General features: G+C 41.4%; 1 protein-coding gene across 1 annotated transcript in view; it reads right to left on the reverse strand.

Moving 5' to 3' along the window:
• Positions 1 to 9,929: 9,929 nt before the first annotated feature.
• tox3 (TOX high mobility group box family member 3) overlaps positions 9,930 to 13,395 on the reverse strand; it is a 38,837-nt gene continuing 35,371 nt past the window's right edge. Inside the window, exons 4-7 of the mRNA XM_018666991.2 lie at positions 12,894 to 13,157; positions 12,566 to 12,796; positions 12,283 to 12,363; positions 9,930 to 12,048 (exon numbers count right to left, since the gene is read on the reverse strand). Of these exons, the coding sequence (XP_018522507.1) occupies positions 11,209 to 12,048; positions 12,283 to 12,363; positions 12,566 to 12,796; positions 12,894 to 13,157 (1,416 nt within the window). The 3' untranslated portion in view covers positions 9,930 to 11,208. The remainder of the gene's footprint in view (positions 12,049 to 12,282; positions 12,364 to 12,565; positions 12,797 to 12,893; positions 13,158 to 13,395) is intronic.

A 13,395-nucleotide genomic window follows, 5' to 3' on the forward strand; every position in this document is an offset into this window, starting at 1 on the left:
CACTTTTTTTTTTTTTTTTTTTTTTTTTAATTTTTACTTATTTGCCAGATTAAACCCCTTCTTAGGACTGTCTGGGCATGTGTACAGAGAGTGTGTGTGACTGATGTCTCTGTGACTCATTTATTAGTTTTGTTGCACCTGTTAGGGTGGGACAGCTTATTGCCTTTATCATTCTTATTTGTATACAGAGCTCTGTGACCTCAGGTTATTTCCATCACAACTCCTCCCAACATCATCCAGAGCAGAGGCTTTATCAGGCAGAGTAATCAAAAACACGTGTGGGAGTGATGGTTTCTTTACTTAAAGTGTTTAATTATCGAAGTACGGAGGAGGGGACATATGACAGTTTAAATTAAGTCAAGTTTTCTTTAAGATAAAACTGTCTCCAGTTATTAAATACAAAATGGTAGCAGATACTGTTTAGGCTACGAAAATCTTCTCAACACATCTATCAAACATCAACAATTCCTGATTTGTTTTGGTCAGCGATGTGACTTTGTATAGCTCTACCACTGATGTTGACCTCCTTGAGTTAATGAGTCACAACAACAGAAGTGTGTGTGATGTGATGAAATGAACCTCAGTCGTCTGTCTGATCTGTTGTTGTCAATATCGCTGCAGTAAACTTTCTGACGCAAACAATGAAAAGGTTTTGTGAGAGGAGAGAGCTACTTCAGTGCACAAAAGAGGATAGCTGGCTACACACCTAACATCTGACACTGACACAGACTGAGATAAGAAACTTAATCGTTGACTGGCACGAGCCACTGTGTTTGTGACCTCTTTCTTTAATCAGTGATGAACTGTAGATTCATCTGGAACGCAACACTTTTTTCTAAAATTTATAGTCATAATTAATCCTCTATGAAGATGTGTATATAAAACCATTAGCTGTATAGTAGGTTAATATTTATGAGCATTTGTGTTTTAATATCAAACTATACTATCTAAATACTACTCTACAGGAAAATAATAGACAGCTGGAAGTGATGTTCATGACAAGGGAGACAATGAAGACAAAGGGCGACTCTGATTTAGAGCCATTTGAGAACAGAGAGTTAAGGTCACAGGAGCTAGAAAAAATGCCTGTCAGTACAATCTTGCTCTCGACTGCAGAGATTCTACAAAAAAGTTGTCTGGAGTGGCTGAACATTAAGTGGCAGTTTGATTAAAATTCCTGAATCATTCAATACAAGCACACTGACTTTTATTACAGTTTAATTACTGTTTGTTTCTGTCTATTAATGGGTCCCTTTGTTGATTGATTGGGTACACTAACACTACAGCAGTGTGTAGTCAATCAGCACCAAAGACACAACTACAATAATAAAAAGGAGAGCGAAAGTGAAATCAAGAAACAGTAAACTGACCAGCATCTGATTTGCCTTTCATGTGCACAAAGGACCTGGATTCTATCACAGCATACTGGAAGTGGGATACTGGAGAGATCACCCATTCACTGCAAGATAATCCAGATACAGTTAATAAACCTGGATGGAGACGCAAACCCACATAAACAGCAAGAGATAATGCAGCCTCCACACAGTTCTAACCACTGAGCTACCATGCTACCCTTCAGTCCATATTCTGCACTGTTTAGCATATGGACTAAATGCTCAGCATGCATTATTATTGATGAAAGCTTCCAGAATATGGCTCAACAATTTTGGGAAAATATCTAACTGTGATTTTTTGGACAGAATTGTGATTTGATTTAATTTGATTTTTGCAGTGCAAGAAAAGGCGCTGATAATTTGGTCTGACTTTCAGACGTTTGGAGTCAACGTCTGTCCATCTATGACTTTATAGAGACTTACAACGCTTGTAGTAGCTTTTCTTGCATTTAACATAGTGAGTTGTGTACCTGTCCCCTCTGCAGCAGCAGCCATTTTCCACACCGCAAGCTTCCCTTTGTTTTTTGTTAGTGGGCATATACACAGTTGCTTTGACTTAAGCTACTTCTGATTGGTGAGCATGCAACATAATTAACCACTGGGTCAGAATCAGGAGTTGTAAAAATAATTGCAGCCTCTGTGGTTTGCTAATCGCATTAGTTCAATTGGCAATTTTTATATACAGTGATGTCAGTTTTCATCACATTAGTAGTTGATAGTTGAGAAATAATCTTTTTAATCTCTTTAGTTATAGCAGCATGGCTCTATGGATGGTCCACTACTTTGGTCCAGACTGAAATATTGTATCACCTGACCTCTCCTCAGGTGCCATCATTAGGTTGACAGTCTTTTGTGAACAATTTCAACAGCTCCTGTTTGGACTGACATGAATTTGACCGCACAGACATGGTCCTCAGAGGATGACTCTCTTAGACTTTGGTGATCCCACATTAACACGTATACAGTGTCATCATAGGGTCAGAATTTCTCTTGGTCCAATATTTTGGTTTATGACTAAATACATGCAAAAGGAACAGTCATTTCAGTCTCAACTGTACTTTGTGTTAAGTGCTATTTAGCATAAGGTAGCATGCTAACGCACTAAACGAAGATAGCAAATGTGGTAAGCTTTATACCTGATAAACATCAGCACGTTAGCATGGTGACATCAGCATTTAGCTCAAAACACTGTTGTGTGAGTACAGCCTCACAAAGCTGCTACAGTGGCTGCTGAGTCCTGTTTAATCTAATGTTCTGTTTTATTGAATCAAACAGTTTTGATCACTTTTAGTCCGAAACCTGACTACAGTAGATTTGGATCTGGATGATTTACAACCAAACAGATAAGACTGCTCTGCAGGCTGACCCTCTCTCTCCCTTCTACTGTTCTCCCATGTTAATGACAGTGCAGTTTGCTTGGAAGTAGATACTAATATTCTTAACTCTGTGTTACTTTTTACTTTTCAAATGGAGCTTTTATAGCAGTGGGACAAGTCTGCTTTTTAATACCCCTCCATACACTCTAAGAAAGAAAAACAACACATAGCTGACAAAGCTGCTCTCGTCTATCTTGCCTGCTTGGATGCTCAGAGAGTGTCGATATTTTAGACATTTCAGCTGCGTATACAAAAATCTGACCTGTAGTGTAAGTCTGAGGTGAAGTGTCCTCAGTATGTGTGTGTGTGTGTGTGTGACAAAACACTGGGACACATAATAAACATTAGGCTGCATGGCCTTTTAGGACTAAAAGGACTGTAGGTGAGAATGTGCTGAGGGTAAGTGCAGACCCCTGGCACCCAGCAAGACCCCAGCTCTGCTCCTTCCCTCCCCTTTAGCTGGCCCCTTCTCTCTCTGCAGGCAACTGAACAAAGAGGAGGACCCAAACAATGGATCACTCTGAGAGCTGAATGGCTTTGCGGGTCAAGCACTAACCCCCCTCCCTCTTTGACAGAAACACAACCCACACTTGTTCTGCTGAAGAGAGGCTGACCCTCCCGGCTAAGAAATAATGAACGCTGCCTGGGCATTAAACTGATAAAACTACTGGGACTGGAATCAGTTTGGCAGACAAATCACCTCTAATGGCGTGAGGCTGGAGCCTGTCTTCTGTCCTGTGTCTCCCTTCTTCATTACAAGTCTACTGTACACTGTCCAGGCATCCACACGGCCATGTTAAATCTCCTCAGCAGAGTCCATAGCTCAGGACGTGACCTTACAGAGCAGCTGTTCAGGCATCGCTCATTTTTTACATTTATTTCATTATGGTTTTGGTTCAAGGTTGCTCAAAATGGTGTCGCAAACAAAGAGGCTACCGTGTGAAGCCAACTGAAAATGTGTTGGAGAGTTATTTGTTAGGCAAATCGACTGACTCAACTGCCACTGACTCTACTGTTTATAAATAAAACTACACCTATGACATCTCTCACAGCATCAGGGCCCAACCCAGAGATTTGCATGTTTCATAGTCAAATTGGTAACAAATACATTTGCAAATCTTCTCCAGCATTTATTATTCTCTTTCTTCCTGTAATTTCCGAGCATCTGGAATTTCAGGTAATGTCACTTAGGTTATAAATCACATCATAGAAACATGAATGCAGAAATGCAGACGTGAATTTATTTTCATCTGCTTCCCTGTTATTGTCTGAAGCTTCTTGTGCACATTCTCTTGCTTTATGGCTGAGAGAAAACACCCAACCATCTGGTACTGAGAGGTTAAGGAATTATTTTAATGTTATGAATTATGTGAAAACGCAATTAGATCCAGGTCTGTTCATAGTCAGCATAAGGAACGATAAGATAAAACTTAATTACCCCCATGGGGACAATGGGTAAGATCATCATCACTTACTGATCCCTCCCTCCTTTTCTCCCTCCTCCACTTTAACTTTGCTCCCTTCTCAGACCGCTGTTTAATTGTTGGTATGTGTGTATCAGGTGCATTTTGGCTCCTGTCAGCTTTGTATATGGCTATGGCTGTCGTGACACTTCTATGTGGCTCAAACAGTGGTTTTACAGCTTGCCGTCTGCATGGGCAGCTGAGGTCTGGAGGCATGCAAGCTGTTCGGTCTTTCACCTTCACTCGCAGCCCCTCCCCCAGGTCAGCGGCCATACATTAGATCAAGCTAGGCCTCCCAGGGTCGAGGACCGGTGCCAATCACACTACAATGCAGCATAAAGCAGGGGAGGGTGAAAACTATAAGCCTCACTGAAGCAAGAACACATGCATTTTTATTCCTTATTCCAGTCCATGTTTGTTTTTATTCCTGGTTGTTGCTAATTATTTATTTATTATAATTATTGTCTCTGATTTTCTGTGTGGGCTTTCCCAGTTCAGAACTGCTAATCGAAAGACTGGAGAATGAAAAATTGTACATCTGTCATAGCGAGTCACCTAATCGATTAGCTGATTGTTAGAAAATTGAGTAGCAACAATTTACTGAAGTATTTTCTCAAGCAAAAAGGCCTACATTTGACAAGTTCCAGCTTTTCAAAACTTAGTATTTGCTAAATTTCTTAGTCATCTACAATAGTAAACCAGCAGTGGAAAGCACGTTTATCTAAGTACTGCACAGAAGTACAAACTGGAAGTGGTAGTTCTTTACCTGAGTATTTAAATTTCAAAACATAGTACTTCATATTAATGTTTCAGCGATACAAAACTTATGATCAATTCATAAAACACAGTGCTTATTTTACTTTTTGCTTTATTTTTCAATCCTTACACTAAAATGTGGTTCATGTATATGTACAATAATAATAATAGTATAACAATGATATACTATAATATATTAATCTTTGGCTTTCAGGATACACTTTGCTGATAATACTATGACCCTTTACTTTTAAAGCTGTGGTTTTAAATGCAATGAGTATTTTTATACTGTACTAGTTGTAATAACCTTGTAATGCTAACAGGTATGCACAGTATGAAGAACACTGCAGTTCCTGAATAGTCTATGTGTATAGTGCCTGCATGTGCTTCAGGCAGCAGCCGTACACTGTGAGGAGACTCTGTGGCTCATTTGCCTGTGCTCATGCACCCTGAGAATTGACTGTGTAAAAGAATCATCCTCAGCTTGAATCTATTATCACCTGATCCTGTACTGTTTCAAGTCTGCCAGGCCCACAGACTCAACGGCTCACGTTTAACCCTTTCCCCGTCTCTCTGCTGGATGGCATCCCATTTCCTTAGCTACTACCAAGAGTAAATGTTTTCCTTCGCCCTCTCCAATGAGTAATTTTTGGTATCGAACTTGTCTCTAACCTTTTCCTACTCCCTTTTGTTTGGCTTTTGTTTGGCAACAGCTGTTATCGTGGATTTTTTTTTCTTTTTTTTTTTTTTTGGTCAGCTGTGATTGCTCCGGGCAAAACAGGAGCAGATGGTGTTTTGCTATGCATGAATGGAGCGTTAGAGGAGTTGGACTGAATAGGCCAAGTTTTGAATGGTGTCTACACAGCACCTGCCTCTTGTAGCAGCAGGGACATCCTAGTGGCATGATCTGTCTTGGCTTTGCTGGCATCGTAAGGGATGAAAGAAAGAAACAGAGGGGGAACCTTGTTGGGTACCGTCCATATTTATTGATTTTCCTGCAAGTCGTGGCATAATGTGGTGTACAGTCAGTTTGAGTTAATTGGATGTGACACAGCATGCACGTGTAATCTATCACTCTAGTCTCCTGGTACACTTTATCAGTTTTGTTGCCATAGAAACATGTTGGCTCTGTAATAGCCTATATTAACAGGCTAAGTAAGTTGCAATAAAAGGCAATTTCAGAGTTGGGATCCTCTGCTGAACACAAAGCCTATAAAATACTGATGAAATAAATCAGAAAGTGGCAGGGGGGGGGGGGGGGGGGGTCGAGCTGCATTTTTACATTCTTAAACCAAACAAAGTCCAAATAAAAAGAAACTGCTATCGTTTCCATGCAATGCAGGGACATCTGTCAACCTCTGGGGCATGATGATCTGTCACAATAAAGAAAGCTTTTTCAAATCACTGACAGCTTGCTGTGCATTTTTTTTTGTCAGAACGACTGTATAACTCAACAGAGAATAAATGCTACAGATGCATTTGGTCTGCTAAATACTGACAATGCACAATAACATACTGAGCTAACCATAATAATCCGAAACAAACCAGCTCCTCATACGCTCACTGGTGTTATTGTTATGGTGACAACATGCTTCTAATAAACAGTTTTTCTTTGGACTTTAGATGTTTATTCCATGACCTTTATGACGCTGACAGCAGGATAATAGTGGTGTGCTTATCAGCCCTCAGTCTAGCCTGTGCTCAGCTGCACAAATATATATGTAAATACTAAAAGCAGTGGACATTTAAATTGTAGACTGTAATTATCTAATGACTCATTAAGCATAAATCATTAGAGAGCAGGTATCTTAAATACTTACATTACTGCGTATAACATCATCAAATCTACAGCAGTTTCTTCTGTCACTGCAAGATTCAGCCGACCTTTGTCCGTTTCTGTCCTCTACTGATTATGATTACATATTGTTAGAGCAATGATGATTATTATCATAAACATATAACTGAATTATCCTTGCTATATAATTGTCAAATATATTAGAAAGTATAGTGAAGTGGTGCAGAGGCTGACAGGGGTCAAAAGACTGGCAGATCAGACTTACCATAACAGCATTCAACAAAAGAGGGGGCTTAGCCTAGTGGCTGAATCAGTGTCACCACGGCAACATCACTGCACAGAAATCCAAGGATGGAAAACATGTGAATAAAATGTGTGAGTCTGCATGCTGCATGTGCATGCATGTGGTTGTGAAAGCCAGAAAGGATGGAGAGGGAACAAGAGAAGTGCAGATGTGATTATTTACACTTGAGCTCATATTTTCTGCGGAATAGCAAATTTATATTTATTGTTGGCATGTGTTCCCTGATAATTCATGAAAATGAGCACTGGCTGTAATTAAGTGCTAAATCAACTGACCAATGACGAATAGAGAGTTTAATTAAAAGATTTAGATAAGACTATCAGAAAGCTTGTACAAGGGTATCATAATATTTACACTAGTCCCCCTGCATGTAGTATTAACTTTGCTCGAAGGCATCGTCTGTGGCGCTCCTTTAGTCTGGCAGGTCAAAAGTTCTCTAAACAAACGTTGCCATTGGTCAGGGATGTCAACAGTCCAACCAGCCAACAGCCCCCCCCCCAAACAAAGTTCACCATTCATCTCAGAGGTCAATAGTTCTCTCCACGAAGCTCTTCATTGCAAGGTCAAGAATTCCTTAAACGTAGTCAGCCATTTGACTGGAGGCCTACTTCCTCCCCGTAAACAAGGCTTGGCATTGGACTTGTAGGGTCAGCTGTTTCTGCACTCACCCAATTCAGGTCTTATCAGCAAAAAAAAAAAAAAAAAAGAAAAAAAGAGAGACTGTTATTTCTTTTTCTTAAGGAGACAAAGTTTAGTGTCAGAGCAGAGTGGCAGGTCCTGCATCTGTGACCTGAGTCCAGACTGCGAGACTGGCTGCAGCGTGGGTCTGATGGTCAGATGGTCAGTGTCAGCAGGGCTTTTGTTATGCTCACATTGTATCTGTGCACTGAACGGGAAAACAACAAAAGAGCCAAATAAATCATTAAAATACAGAATCCCCTAGCTTCCACATCTGACTCCTTAGTCATCCTTGGCACAGTGCCGAGCAACTGACCTCAGTGGGGAGGAGGAGGACAATTAGGTCACCTCGTGATTGCATTACTCAAATGACATATTAATGTCATAGTGCCCTTCATGCATTTCATCAGTGGTAGTTAATGATGAGGATGGAGAGATGGAAGAGCATGGGTGATAGTGATTGTTTCATGCCTCCATGATCGTATCATATCGCACTGTGAAAAAAAATTATTTATCCTGCAGATACAACAGACAAAAGTCTACTGCATAAAGCAGGTGAAATTTATTTATTCACCTATTCAAATTAAACCAATCCCCATTATAGAAGGAGCAGTGTATTATCCTTGTAAATGATGTGTGTGTGTATAGCAATGTTTTGAAAATATCTGTAACCTTTTTATTGCAGAGTCCCATAACTCCAACCCTGGCTGTGAGATATTTGTACACACAGTGACCGCAGTACTGAGGGGTTATGGAATAACAAGGAGCTCCATGCATTATTAATGGGCTCTGCTGTGAATCTGTTCAGAATAATAACAGCGATTTCCCAGAGCCTCATTACTGTGTGTTTTTAAAGCATGTGTTTGGTATCCATGGACACCCGCTCTCACATTCTCCTCCTCTCCCCTTGTATTGAGATTCAGGTCATGCACGGCACTTGCTGTTTTTAATTTTCATTTCATCATAAGCACTTTAAGACTGTTGCCAGCGCTTATTTGCAGTTTTCCTGCAGACCTCTTCACTCGGGCTTCTGACAGGACAGATGTTGCAATTAATCAAGGCAGAGAAATGGGCATCGTTTCCATACCAAGCTGAAGAGCCAATCACCGCAGCAGCAGCGACAGGCCTCGGCCCAAATTACAAATGCCTTTCTAAAACTAACTAATTGAAAACAAACCAAAATGTTAAAATTCTATCAAGCCACTATCGCAGAAGCGCAGGAGCAGATCCTCACTACTAATTTGTAACTAACATTAACCCGTGTTTAAAATGTCTCAGCTGCCTGTGGAAAAAAAGGAAGGCCCTTCTCTGGGCCAGTGGATTCACAGCCTATTGTGAAGATATGATAATTATTGTTTGCCTGCCTTCCCTCCCCCGCTCACCATATTATTCAAGGGAGCTCAGCAAACCCTTGGGGATGTCTTGGAAATGAAGCGATTTTGAAGGGAGTAAGAAAGAGGCAGAATCCAATGCACTGGTGTGTGAGAAGGGGACTGTTATTGAGACAAGTACCAGTTACATGCTGACCTTGTCCAGTATCAACACTGTTTTTACACACAGTTACAAAGGACTTCCATTCAAATCACTGAGAAACAGCACACACTATAATAATGCCAACATGAATGCTCATATATCCCTGCAAAGTATTTTTTTTTCTCTTATAGAATTCCTCCATAGAAAACATACAAATTTATTTAGTATAGCTCATAAAGAACTGAGTGCTATGAATATTTATCAGTGTGTTTATTTTCAATAGCTAACAAGGAGATGTGAAGAAATACCTCATAAAAATTATGGCTAATAGAACTTTTGAAATAAACCGATTCCTTCAAATAAATATTTGTGATTGATAGTTTAATTTTGAACAGAGACACAAAGAAATATATAATACTTCATACAAAATTATGGCTACTATCATATTAGTGATGGAATGTCTCTGGATTCGTACTTCATGGCCCAGCAAAAAACATTAAATTACTTTTCCTTGTTGGGAGCTGAAAACAACTTTTCTAGAACTCCATACCGATGCATTTTATTCTATGGACAGTTTTCAGAAGCAGTTGGTTTGTAAGCAAAATACAAACAAAATTACTCGCTGCTATTGTAACTCATAAAAAAGTATAAAAGAGCAGAAATGCACTATGTGATATAGCAATCCACAGGTCGTTTAACAATGTTTTAATTAAAGCCTCACATATTAAAACTTTACAACAGGTGATATGAAAAATGTACAACGTTTTTTTTTTTTTTCAGGGACTTCTATACAGCTGGCAAAAAATACCTCCGATGCCTTTTCAGTTGGCTTTGGCAGTGCAACAAACTGGCTCTGCTAGTTTTCTGTTTTACCTTTTTTAAAACAATGATGGTATCAAGGAGCAGAGTAAAAATACTCCCCAAACCATCTGCCTTGATACGCAAATTTGTATTTACCTTAAAATATCCCCTTTGTTACACAAAATAAAAACATAATTTAATTGTTAAACATCTGAAGTAAAAACAAATAGATTAAAGAAGATTTTTTTTCAAGGGGGGTGGGGTGGGGGAGGGGTGCCAGTTACACACTTTTGGGCAAATCACCTGGAGGGTAGATTACTGGATAAAGGAGGTTGCATCTCTCCCCACTCTACAAAACATGTACAGCAGATTACAGCTACAGTTTGATGATGTGATGATGTATATGGTTTATGGCAGTCTCTTTCTCTCAGTCCGTTCAGTCACTCATCCAGAGATCTGCATCCCAAGACCTTTTAGTTTTCAGTTCCCCTTATTCTTCAAGACACTGTCTGCGTTTGTGACACTGTTTAAATGTGTTCAAATGCCCCTGACATGTGACCATCTGATCAATGATTTCCTCCATGCCATTATTGAACAGTTACATCAGCGAGGATGATCGGTGAAAGACAAAGGCTGGAGTAAAGAAAGTCTCGTTATATACTGGCCAGTGTGGGAACAAAGACTGATGTGTGGGTTACTGGTTTCCAGCAAGGATCCTGTGAGTCACTGAGTCCAAGCAAGAGCTGATAAAAATCCTTTTGTTGAAATGCATTCAAAATGTCCTTTTGCTGCAGGTGAACTGACAACTCTGGCCTCATAAATAAAGCTTTATTGTTAAATAAAACAGAGAAAGACACACGTCTTTCAACATATTGTTTGCCCAGTCAGTTTAAATTGACAACTGAAAGACCTCACAAACAAACAAATAAACAATCACTGGGCGCTCGCTCTAACAGGCTCCTGTCATAGCTCAGCCTATTTTATAGACAAAACCCCAGCTAACATGGTTACCTCCTGTACACGTGTGTGCATATCCGTCTATAACAATGGACAAGTTCTTTGTATAACATTCTAAATCTTACACACTTCTTAAGTGCAACTTAGAAAAGCAACGTGGAATGATGCTTTTATTCTATTCTTGTTCTTTGAGATAGGATTTCCATTTGGCTCAGTAAATGCTGACCTGGGACAGGACCTGGGCATGGGCCTGGATTTGGGAGGGGTGTGGTTGCTGCTGTGGGGCTGGCTGGGGGCTGCCGAGTGATGCGGAGCCTCCCACTGAATGGGGTGTACCAGGAGAGTGCTGAGGTGGAGAACATTGGGCCTGGTGCTGCTGCTGCTGCTGCTGCTGCTGTTGTTGTTGCTGCTGCTGGAGATGTTGAATCTGCTGCTGATGCAGCTGATGCTGCAACTGCATGTGCTGCAGCTGCATCTGCTGTTGCTGCTGCTGCTGCTGCTGCTGCTGCTGCTGTTGCTGCTGCTGCTGCATGTGGTGCTGCTGCAGCTGCTGCTGGAGATGGTGTTGGAAATGCTGATGCTGCATCTGTTGCTGGATCTGCTGGTGATGCATCTGCTGCTGCTGCATCTGATGGTGCTGGAGGTGCTGCTGCATCTGCTGCTGCTGTTGCTGCTGCTGGAGCTGCTGCATCGCATGCTGCTGCACCGGTTGCATCGGTGGGCTCATCTGAGACACCGCTGTGGACTGGGCACCCGCCACCATGGCCCCTCCGGCACCCATCTGGCCAAGCAGCTGCGGTGGCATCCCGGAGGACATGTTCTGGTGGGAAACTGTGACCGAGGTCACGATCTGACTGCCCCCTAGTCTCATCTGCAGAGGTTTTGGGGCAATGGCCCGTGGTAGGGCTTGTTGGAGAGCCTGGGATGCTGATGACATGGAGGGGTGCTGGTTGAGGGGTGAGGGCAGCACCAGACCTGGGGACAGACTGGTGGAGGCCAGGGTCTGCTGTACCGAGCGGATAGTCTGGGCCTCAGCTGATTCTGCCGCAGCCTGTCAGAGAAAGAAATATATCAGAAATGATCAACAAAGCCCAGGAGTTCATCCATATATACTTATTCTGTACATTCTCTGGACCTCAAATCGCAGCATTTCATTCTGTCATTACAAACCAGTTTTCTACAAATTCACGGTGCATAATGTCTTACAAAGAATTGTGGGAAATTTTATTCAGTGTACTGTCAAATTCACACATTTTTCAGGTGAAAAGAAGAAACATTTTCTCACCTTGGAAACCAGGCTAGCACGGTATGCAGCAAGGGCTTTTAAATATTCTTTCTTGGCAGCTTCTGTTTTGCTTTTGTAGACCTGTGATGACACAAAGGTACATGTGAATGGATAAATAAAGGTTATTTTTAATTAGGGATAATTACCTAAGGCAACATACATTCCACACAGATACCATATATATTCCATATGTAAATACACATTACATTTGATTTCTGCCTTTCTGTGTCCTTGTTAACAAGGCTAACATGATACATTTAAATGGTCTGAATGACTAAAGTACCTGCTTCTGCTCTTCTCCAAGACCATCCCACATGGAGGCCACAATCTTGGACACCTCTCCAAATGTGGCGTTGGGATTCTGACCCTTGATGGCGGCCTGGGTGTCTCTGAAGAACAGGGCATAAGCTGACACAGGCTTCTGAGGCTCATTGGGATCCTTCTTCTTCTTCTTCTTAGGAGTCTTGGGCTTCTTTGTGGGATCAATGGGAGCTGGTCGCTTCTCTCCAATGACCTGTAATGATGGTGATTTTTCTGATTAAATTGAATGTCCTTTTCATCAGCAGGTTAATTCCCCAACAATTACCATACAGCTAACTCCCCTTCCTTACCCTGTTGCCATCATCCTGGTCATCTTCATTTATGGAGCTGGAGGGGGACGGTGTGGCGGACTTGCTGGCAGGCGGAGATGGGGAAGTGTGGGTGATGTTGGGTCCTGCCATGTTTAGGCTCAACTGCGCATTGAGCTGGGATTGGTTGATGGTGGTCAGCTGATTCCTTGACATCATCCCGTTGGAGCTGTTCATGCTGATGATGGACTTCATCACCATGGCTGGGTTGGGTGGGTACTGGCGAAGGTGGCCCGGCCCCACATTCTGTGATACAAAAGCAAAGAGAGAGAGAGAGGTTGATAAGAAAGCCATCATATAATATTTAATGGAATACTTTACTGACCCATGTTCCTCTGCTTTCATGCTGCTGCACAAAGATATCTCTGTACTCACTATGACACCCTGCTGCCCAGTGTGCGAAGATCATGAAGCTGTATCCCTTTACTAGAGAGGAAATCGGGTCATTGGATTCTTTGGATTGTTATGTGGCAGATCACATGTC

The sequence above is a fragment of the Lates calcarifer genome, linkage group LG2 (genome assembly GCF_001640805.2).
Source record: "Lates calcarifer isolate ASB-BC8 linkage group LG2, TLL_Latcal_v3, whole genome shotgun sequence".
In the NCBI taxonomy this organism is placed as follows: Eukaryota; Metazoa; Chordata; class Actinopteri; family Centropomidae; genus Lates; species Lates calcarifer.